General features: G+C 36.7%; 1 protein-coding gene across 8 annotated transcripts in view; it reads left to right on the forward strand.

Annotated features, from left to right (window-relative positions):
- The window catches only part of LOC106874878 (mucin-17), an 85,158-nt gene that overhangs the window by 71,949 nt on the left and 2,323 nt on the right, over window positions 1–10,886 (forward strand). For all 8 annotated transcript variants that reach the window (XM_014922779.2, XM_014922780.2, XM_014922783.2 and 5 more), the window contains one exon: window positions 3,280–9,210. In XM_014922779.2, coding sequence (XP_014778265.1) covers window positions 3,300–9,210 — 5,911 coding nt within the window. In that variant the 5' untranslated portion in view covers window positions 3,280–3,299. The remainder of the gene's footprint in view (window positions 1–3,279; window positions 9,211–10,886) is intronic.

Below are 10,886 nucleotides of genomic sequence, written 5' to 3' on the forward strand. Positions count from 1 at the left end.
GTGTGTGTGTGTGTGTGTGTGTGTGTGTGTGTATGTTTGACTACATTGAATACTTTATCATATCTTGTCTGTTTATCTAAAAATAAACATTGTTTTCTTCATTCCCCCCCCCCACAACTGTTACTGATTTCAATTATCAGATTGCAGCCATGCTAGATTACCCCACCTTCAAGAATTTGGTCAATCATATCAACCCCAGTATTTATTTCTGTTTGGTACTCATCTCTCTGACCTTGACTATGTTAATGAGCTTGTCCCGACAAATAGAGATATGCTCACCACACAACTTCCTTTGGAAATAGGAACAGGAAAAGAACAGCAACATTATCCGACTAGATTTGCTGGAAGAAGGAAATTTTGGGCTGTAAAATTAAATAAAGAATCTGGGAACAAGATAGACCCTACATTTATTGTACAGGAAGATTGTAGTTACACACAGCAGAAAAATAATAATAATGAACGGCATAAATATGTAAAAATATGATTAGATTTTTTTGGCCACCAGCCAAGAAACGTATATAAAAAAAAATGAATGTTTCTGAAGAACTTTTTTTCATGATAATTAAGATTTTAACTGAATAATTACATATATAACATGTATGTATATGATACAAATATAATAGAAAACCACATTAAAATCCAAATCCAAAACTGAAGAAAACAAAAACATGAGCAAAAAAAGAAAAAGAAAAAGAAGAAATAAATAAAAGACATCAATTCAACACTACGTGGATCATCAACTGGTCACACACCACAAGGTTCAGCTGATCCTACTGAAGCAAACCAATGTGGTTGTGATATTACCACAGGTGATGACAAGGCTAAAGGTGTTGGAACAACCAAGCATCCTTATGGGCATCACCTGACACCTTTGTAAGATGAGCCACCAACAATGACAAGAACTTCACTGTTAGTACCCAGCCTCTCCAAATGTCTCCAACACCACAGGCTGGAAGAAATGTTTCACTGACAAGTTCTGATACTCAATGATTTTGTTCCTTTCAGCTACAGAAGCAATGACCCTCCCACTTGCCGTGGCATCCAAGAAGTGGAAGGGAGAAAAGGAACCCATTTTAGTCAGGCAGACCCTACAAAAACTCTTGCATTTTCACATAACTATATACTTCAGTTGTAGAACTATATACTGTCCAGCCCACACTATCTGTTTGATAACTTCCATCTCAATCGCAACATTTTAAATAACATGTCTAAAGTTCACTTTAGGGCATATAACTCTTTCCAGATGTATTTGCTTTATGAGTAGGTGAAGGGAAATAATCCCAACAAACTGTTAATTATATCCCCTACATTACAATATATTGTGCAAGGGAGGAGGTAGCCATTCATTGCATGGAGTCTAGAAATTGAATCAAAAATGAAACACAGTAATCATGAATATCATTTTGCTATCCATCTGGTGAAAATTTGTGTAGCAACTGTAATCATCCTGATAACTGAATTAAATAATACAATATGATATTATAATATGATATAATAGTATTACATTACATTCACTAGCATAGCTGGGGGAGGGAGCGGTAGGGGTTGTCTGCCCCCCCCCCGGTCAGCACTTTTAAGGTGGGGAGGGGGGCACTTTTGGGTCTGCAAGAGGCAATATGTGTTTTTTATAGGGTGGAAAACAGAAGAGTCACTTTGGGCAGCACACACTCTCGCTATGCTAGTGATTACATTATATTATATATATGTGTGTGTACATATTATGTGTGTGTGTGTGTCCTGTCACACAATTAAACAAATCTGTGTAAAATCCTATACAGATCTACTTGTCCAAGCAACTTTATGATTGCACTCTTATTATTTGTAAAAGTAATACATCCACAATCACCCATATACAGAAATAAACATGTAAATATAACATGCTTATCAATAGTTAAATGCTGGGATATTTTAAGTTATGCAATGCAATATATTATCAATTATTTCATAACTATAGGTGTACATACCTACATACCAAGGATGTGCTGCTTGGGTAGGCCAGGTAGGCAGTGTATACCTTGAATGAAATAGATCGATGGTATTCGCCCTCACAGTGTGTATCTGAATGAAGCAAAAAGAATAATACATCGACACTCTCTTGTTCCTGGTTATTTTTGTGTGTAGCTTAACAAAGCTATACTCATCATCATCATCATCATCATCATCGTTTAATGTCCGTTTTCCATGCTGGCATGCATTGGACGGTTTGACTGGGGACTGGCAAGCCAGGAGGCTGCACCAGGCTCCAATCAAAACATGAACATAATTTTTTTTTAAATTCATAAAACTGAATGTTGATATATTAATTATTACAATTAAACTGAATATTTGACATTTTAAATAAAAAATATATCATTGATCTTTTTGTTCTTTACAGTTATTTATAATTCCGATACATCTTCACCGCTGTTTTCCTTCTTTTTCAACTGACTAACCTTGTATCACCTTTACAGCAAGACACCTGTTCCTACCCTTCTATCATACTTAAACCTTTCAGCCCCTGGCATAAAGCCTGTCCCCTCAATACTACTCCCCACTCAGCTGAGGGTGTCTTTGTCTTGCAAATTTCTTGGCAACCTCACTGGTGATCATGTAACGCTAAAACAACCCGGTACACTCTGAAAAATGGTTGGCATTAGGAAGGGCATCCAGCTGTAGAAACCATACCAAAGCAGGCAGTAAAGTTTGATGCAGTCCTCTGACTCTCCAGCTCCTGTCAAACCATCCAACCCATGCCAGCATGGAAATCAGACGCTAAATAGTGATGATGATGATGATGATGATGAATGATATAGTCATGATTCTTTAATTTATTTGCATTCTCACCTTGTACATGTTATAGCTTTGTGGTAATAACTCTTATATATCATAGCCTTGACGACTACTTAATGTTACCACATTTCTGGCTGACAGAACATTTATTTCTGCAAAGTAGTTTTGCATTTAAATTTTAACCTACTTTAAATTATGTTGATTTTTGTATTTTATTTCGTTTTTTTTTAATGTGGTTTGCAAGATTCTTGATCTGAATTCGTGTGTTGAAGCATATTTTATTGTGTCTGGGGAGAGTCATTCTCTTTTAGTGCCTCATTAATTTAACGCACTCACTGGTCTGATTTCCACTCATTTACTTATTATTTTTGCATTTTGTTTCTTATTAAAATTAACATTTTCCTAATATGCCATATTTTTTGGTCTACAATATTAAGTAAGTTTAATTTATAATTATTTCAATTATTTTATCAATAAATTTTTCATATAATCTTTTTTTGTTTGTTTCAGGCAAGAGCAGTGGACTAGCCATGTCTGCTGGTTCTTGGGAGGACTCATCAAATTTGACTCATGACAGAGATGAAACGAGTAATCTTGAGCTGGTTAAGAAACGTCCTCCACCTCGACCATCAGGGCCACCTCCTCGATCTGCTCCTCCAAGACCTGCACCAATCAACTTAAAAGCTACTTCTCGGTCAACTTCTCCTTCTGCTCAACCAACAACAACTGCTTCAGCAAGTGCATCTCCATCAGTTGGACATCATATAACTTCTGCTAATAAAAAGGCCCATAAAATTATAAGTTCTTTGAAACATAAAGCTGGTCTAAAATCGCCAAAGCACTTCATTAAAGATAAGAAGAAGAACAAATCCCCAATACCCTCTCCTTCGAAAGAATTTGTTGATCCAACATTCAGTGATAAAACTGAACGCTCTGAAGAATGGCTGGCCTTACAGCAAATGCTAGAGCGAACCAAAGAAACAGTCATAAAGACACAACAGAATTTGAATAGATTAGCATCAAAAGACGAGGGTGATAATCTTGGAGAAGACGACGAAGCTTCAGCTTCTGATAGTTCTTGGGCTGGTTTGAGAGCTAAGCAAGGAGAATCAGAAGAAATCGATGAAGAAATATCAAATATTCCATACTCCAAAACTTCAAGCTATTATCCCGAAGACTCTACTGAAGAATTAAATGATATTAGTACAAAACAAAAATCTGAAACAAGTGGTAGTGTTCAAGACTTATTAGGGCTTGGGTTGGGAGATTTTGAATCCCCACCTGAACCGGATGATTGGCTCTCCAGCCATAAATCTCAATTTGAAAAAGACTTTTTAGCAGCAGAAGAAGAAAATTTAACTTTATCCAACAAGAGTGTTACTGATGAATTAGTTGATAGCTTTTTAGGACTAGACCCTTCAACTAGCCTAAAACCTTCCCCAGCTATAAGTCCCGCACTTTCTCCCGTCACCCAACTTGCCCCAGAATCTGAAGGAGACCCATTTGTTGTTCCAAAAATTATCGATCCGTTTGATGTTTCTTCAATTGTTATTAAATCCAAATCAGAATCTGACCCCTTTACTGTTAAATCAGCAGTTGCAACTCCATCTGATCCGTTTGTTGTGACGCATGATCCTTTCGTTACATCTGTTGAGAGTGGTATTAAGTCCACTGATCCATTTGCCGTAAAAACAACATCGCCTTCAACAGATCCTTTTGTAGTTTCTAGTGATCCAGTAACTACAACACAGTCCTATAATGTTTTAGAAGATCCATTTTCTGTTAAACCAAGTGTATCTAAAACAATTCCAGATTCACTTTCTCCAAAACCCCAAACAGAAATATCCTCATCTGATCCTTTTATTGTTTCTCCTGCATGTACAGAATCATTATTTCTGGGATCAACTTTGGGTAGTTCCACATCAGATACATTAGCTGTTTCACCTGGATTGCCAAGATCTGGTTCTGAATTATTTGCTGACACTTCTGATTTGACACCATCTAATATTGACCCTTTCACCCCAACTAAGGATATTTTTAGCTCAACAGTTGACCCGTTCACTTCAGCTGCAGAGCTCACAAGTTCAACAAGCGATCCTTTTGCATCAACTACAGAGGTCACTAGCTCAACAGCTGATCCCTTCTCTTCAACTGCAGAAGTCACAAGTGCAACAGTTGATCCCTTCTCTTCAACTGCAGAGGTCACAAGTGCAACAGTTGATCCCTTCTCTTCAACTGCAGAGGTCACAAGTTCAACAGCTGATCTTTTTGCACCAACTACAGAACTCAGCAGTTTAACAGGTGATCCCTTCACTTCAACTGCAGAGGTCACAAGTTCAACAGCTGATCTTTTTGCACCAACTACAGAACTTAGCAGTTTAACAGGTGATCCCTTCACTTCGACTACAGAGCTCACGAGTTCAAAAGTCGATCCTTTTGCATCACCTGCAGATTTCACTACTTCAAATACTGATCTATTTGGTGAAAACAAAGATGCATTTGAAATAAATTCGAATATACAAGAAACGAGGACCACTGATTTTGTCTCAGAAAAGACTGAAGAAGTAAATCAGCTTGAAGACTTTTTCATTGAAAAAACTAAAGATACTGGAGATAATATTTTCATGAATAATATTACGAAAGATAAAGAATTAGGAACTTCAGGTGTTGATCCGTTTGCTTCCTCAGAAGCATCCGTATTTACTCAACCAAATTTAGAACTTCCTGATTTTGCCTGCTTCTCAGAATCCGAAGGATTCATTGATCCAGCTGGATCAACAGACACTAGTCTCGTTCCAGATAAAACAGACAAGCTGGCCTCCACACCAGAACCTTATTCAACTATTTCTGAACCACTTGATTTTGCTTCAATCGCTTTAGCAATTAAAGCAGTTGAGAAAATTGCAGTAAGTTCTGATCAAAGTAAACCAACGTCTAGTCCATTCACAACAATATCTGAACCATTAGAGTTTCATACCGATGATACTTCTTATAAATTAGATAAAAAAACTACAGACTCTTTAGAAGATAGTCCTTTTTGTACTACATCAGAACCAGTTGATATAGGATCAGTTTCTTTTGTAAAACAGGAGGATTTGCAAATTGCTGATCAAGTAGTTGATAACCCCTTTTCTTCACAAACTGATCCTTTTACTACTATTTCAGAACCAGTAGATGTTCATGTAGAATCATCTGAAACTTCTTTTGGCTGGAATGCCTTTTCTGATCAATTTAGCTCTACTTCAGATAGTGATTTGAACACTAAAATTTCTGCTAATGATCAATCTAGTTTTGCGTTTTCTGAATTAAGTGTCACTCAAGCAGCTCCTGCTATTCAACCATTTTCCAGTTCACCATTTGAAACTGACTGGCCGAGTTCAGTCTCAGACTCAGCAGTTAAAACTGACATAGCTTTCCCAGGGGTAGGAAGTGATTTTAGTTCTGCAAATATGTCTGTGCCAACATCTGAAGATGCATTTCCAATGGCAACTGATGCGACTGGTGATATGTTTGCTGCACAACCAACAGACATAACTATGACAACAATACCAACAACAACATCAACAACAACAAAAGACAGTTCACTGCTGACAATGGAAGTAACAGATTTAGCCGCAAGTAGCGCAGAAACTGATACATCCCTGACGAAGACTAGTGCTGATTTCTTAATCAGTGATGAAGCTTTCTCAACAACATTTGGTAGTCCAGTTTCTTCAAACACGACCACTGAAATCCTTGCCCCAGATATATCACATCCTACAAATGCAAATAAACCTTTTTCACTCATTGATGACAGTTTTGCATCGGCATCACCAATGCTTGACTCTTCAGGAGAAAATTTGCATTCTTTAACAGATCCATTTGCTGAGGAAGTAAAATCAACTTGTTTCTCAGATTCTGGTTTCCCTACAACAAACTCAGCTTTCCCTATGCTGGAACCGTCTGCTGTACCTACAACGGCACCTTTCTCGGAGTCTTCATTTTCTATCTTGGCTCCACAAACAACTCCTGTTCCAAGTTCCTTTTCAGCAATGGATTCACAAGAAGTCCCTGATATTTCCAAATCAGAAATCAGTCAGATTAATCCTTTTGACAACATTGATCCGGAAACTTCTATCCACGTAAATGTTAAAAATCCATTTTCAATGTTTGAAACTATTGAAGATGATTCACCTTTTGGGCAGTCTGTTGATAATAAAGCTAATAATATGGGTGCATTAATACAACCAGAAATATCTGAGGATATTGCTTCTAAATTAAATGCTTTCCTACAGCCTGATATTACTCCTGATCCTGCTCCTGTAGCCAGTAGCCCTAACATTACTAGTTCATCTGGAGAGGGTGCAGATTCAAACATTAACTTATTTACAGAATCAAGTGTCAATCCGTTTGTAGATCAAAATGATACTCCAGCTGTTGCCACTGCCGAATTTTTTGATGAAGATTTCTTCAATACAAAAACTGCTGAGAAAATTGCTGAAGGGGATTCAGCGAAGAATGCTTGGGGGGCAATGGAAACTTTTGATAAAGACTCGACTTTTAATCCTTTCCAAAATGATAACTTTGATGCTGAAAATATCCCCCAAAATATATTAGATGACATGGACAGTCAAGAACTGACAAATGAGCAGAAGAACCCATTTTTGTCTAGTGATTTTAATGCAACTGCTATGATTGGAGAGACAACTATTAATCCATTTTTGAGTCAGGTAGAAGAACTTGAAAAAGCACAGAGTTCATTGTCAGACAATCTCAGTATTTTCCTAGGTAAAGGGGAAGATTTGCCAATTGATCCAACTGACTTGCCTATAGATGTTTTTGACCCTTTCAAAACCATTGAGCCTGATGATATTCCAGAAACATCAGGTGCCATGGCCGCCACACATACAGCAGCTGTCGATTCAAGTGATGATGACAAAGAATCACCAGATATGGATGATAATAAAGATGCTTTTAAACTGACCATACGAATGAGGGAACCAGTTGAATCGGGGCCATCAGTTGCTCTACCGCCTCCTCCCAAAGTGCCCAAATCTCCACAAATGGCACCACGTATAAACCCATTTGATCGAGATTCTCCACCGGAAGAAAACTTTGCAAAATTCGAAGTGATGGAAACTGAAGAAAAAGTAAAGGAACCAAGAACTGAGACTCAGATGAGTGTTTCTACGACAGAGAGTAGCACACCTGAAGAGGAAGAAAAACATCTTGAACCCCTTGAGAGTTTTAACCCCAAAATGGAAGAGGACGGATGGACATTAATGCTTCGACAGCCAACGAAGAAGAAGCTGACTGGTAATCGTTTCTGGAAGACAATTTATGTGAGATTGGTCCAACAAAATGATGGACCTGTTTTGAAACTTTACAATAGCAAAGATGATAAAGATTCATTTCAAGAGCTCCCCCTTCAGCCTTGTTACTCTTTGTCTGAAATAGCCCTACAACATTATGATCAATATGGAAAGATACACACATTGAAAATTCAGTATGTTTTCTATCGTGAAAGAGTTGGAATTCGAACAGAAAAGATTACACCAACTTTTGTGAAAAACATGAAACCAAAAGCTAACATGATTTTAGATCATGCTCCACAGATCTCAGAGCTTCTTAAATTTGGTTCACTAAGTGAACAGACAATTATCACCTTTGTACAAGAGGTGGAAGATGCATTAATGGCAATTGTTGCTCACAGAGAAAAAACATTATCATATCAAAAAGACGAAGTTATTGTTGATGTAATCGATGAATACAAAGCACATATTAACACGGGAGGCCATATTGTCGCCCAGAAAGCCAGAGTAAGAATTTTTTGTTTATCTTTTGTAACAGGTATGCCATTTGTAGAACTAGGAGTTAATGACAAACGGCGCAAAGGGAGAGAAGTTGTTGGTCGACATGATATCATACCTATCAAAACAGAAGAGTGGATCAAGCCGGAGAACATTCAGTTTCATTGTTCTGCGAAGCCAGAAGAATACGAAAAGGATGGGACCATTAAATTTCATCCACTGGATGCATGTCATTTTGAACTAATGAGGTTCCGTATTCGACTGAGAGATAATAAAGAGTTGCCTTTGATAGTAAGAGTATTTCGAAGTATCAAAGAAAGACATGTTGAATACCGGTGTGATGTTGTGTGTACCGGTTACCATGCGTATAGTAAAAAACATGGACAATTTCCATGTGAAGACATTGAAATAAGATTTCCAATTCCTGATTGCTGGATCTATTTATTTCGTTATGAAAAGCGATTTGGCTATGGATCCTTTAAATCTGCCACCAGAAAACCAGGGAAAATCAAAGGGCTAGAAAGGTTGACAATGATGACACAAAGTGGCACTAATCCAGCTCTTCTGGAAGCATCTGTAGGCACAGCAAAATATGAAAATGTTTATCATGCAATTGTATGGCGGATTAGTAGATTACCAGAAAGAAATCAAGGTTAGTTTGATTTTTCAACGAATTTTAATATAGCTCTCTTTAATTTTTATTTCAGCATTAATTTCCTTTTATCTAACTCCAAAAATTGTAATTTCCTCGACTGTGATTGCACACAATATGATATATTCTAAAATACTTCACCATTTTTCCTATTTTATGTCTATAACCAGCATTTTATGATTTGATAGGGAAATATATATAGGATTATATATTAATCTTTATGGTTGTGTTGAATCAAATATTTATTCCTCTTAAACAATAAAGTAACAAATGAAAGCTTCTGTTTATCAATTTAGTTTCACAGTAACTTTCTCTTTACAGAAGGGAAGCTTGAAAGCTGATTGTTAAATGAGTTCACGTTTAACTTCATTTCAACCTTTATTACTTCAATTTTATGTCAGCTTAATATCTTGAAAAGATGTGTTGAGTAAAGTTTTACATGCAGGACAAAATTGTTAGATGATATGACTTAATGATGGAGAAAAACAGATTTTATTTGTCTGAAATGAAGCACTAGCAATGAAACAAAACAAAACAAAACAAAAATTTATTGTTCACACGGCTGATAATAAAAATAACATCAAAGCAGATGATGATGATGATGACGACATTGATGACCACCACCATGCCATGGAATATAGGTGTTCTCAAAAGCCACTATCAAAATCCATGCTCTTAGCATCTTCCTTGTACTATCTTTCTTGTTTGAAATTATATTTCAGTGCTCAAAGTTATACCAGGGTAAAAGTACCATAACCTGAAAATATTAATCTATTCAAAACATTTCCAACAGTCATAAAAATTACAGATAGAGAAATTATAGATAGAGAAAGCTATTTTTGGTTTATATAAAGTTTTATTTTTGTTTTATGAAAACGCTCACTATATTTCTGAAACTATTCTCATCTTTATCTGTTTCCTTTGCTAAGATGCAATGCTTAAATATAGACTTCTGTGAGGAGTACCATTCCCACACAACTGGTTTAAATTCAATCATTTCCTGCTTAAATGAGATTTATTTTTGTTTTTATCAAAAGTATCTTGGTTCTTCTCAAAATTCTTTACATCAAAGGCATTCTTCAGTTACCAAGGATTAAGTTATATAAGTCTATAAGCGTTCATATCAGTTTGAACAGCTTAACCTCACAACTTTATCTCTGTTATGCTATTTTGCTTTTTACATTTTCAGCAATACCATTTTGATTCTGTTTATCACTGTTATATAACAACCAGACTTCCCTTTGAAGTTTCAATAAGAACTTATATATACATTTTCCATCATGTGGTGTTCAAGACATTTGGTGGGGTCGGACCACTGACTGCAAGATCCCTGTCTTCACCAGCAGCTTGCCTAGCAGAGGTAACTGGTGAAGCTCATGAGGGCACTTGGCTGTTCTAGCACATCATCCTCACCATCACCCACGGCAACGCTGCAAGGGTGCTGGCATGCCTCAAAAGTCATTAGAGAAGTTTCCCAGCACCCCAAAATTGTCAACCTAAGGTGTTGGATTGTTTTTGTTTTTTTCTGTTTTTCTTTTTTTTTTTCTCATCTCACTCTTGTGTGTATAGTTGAGTTTTATACAGCTGTTATAAAAATAACCAGTTTTCACCTCGCTAAAAATAATAATACTAGAACGTCTGAATTTTTTAAAATAACAGGTTCAGGTCATTTCCCC

Source organism: Octopus bimaculoides, chromosome 11 (assembly GCF_001194135.2).
Source record: "Octopus bimaculoides isolate UCB-OBI-ISO-001 chromosome 11, ASM119413v2, whole genome shotgun sequence".
In the NCBI taxonomy this organism is placed as follows: Eukaryota; Metazoa; Mollusca; class Cephalopoda; order Octopoda; family Octopodidae; genus Octopus; species Octopus bimaculoides.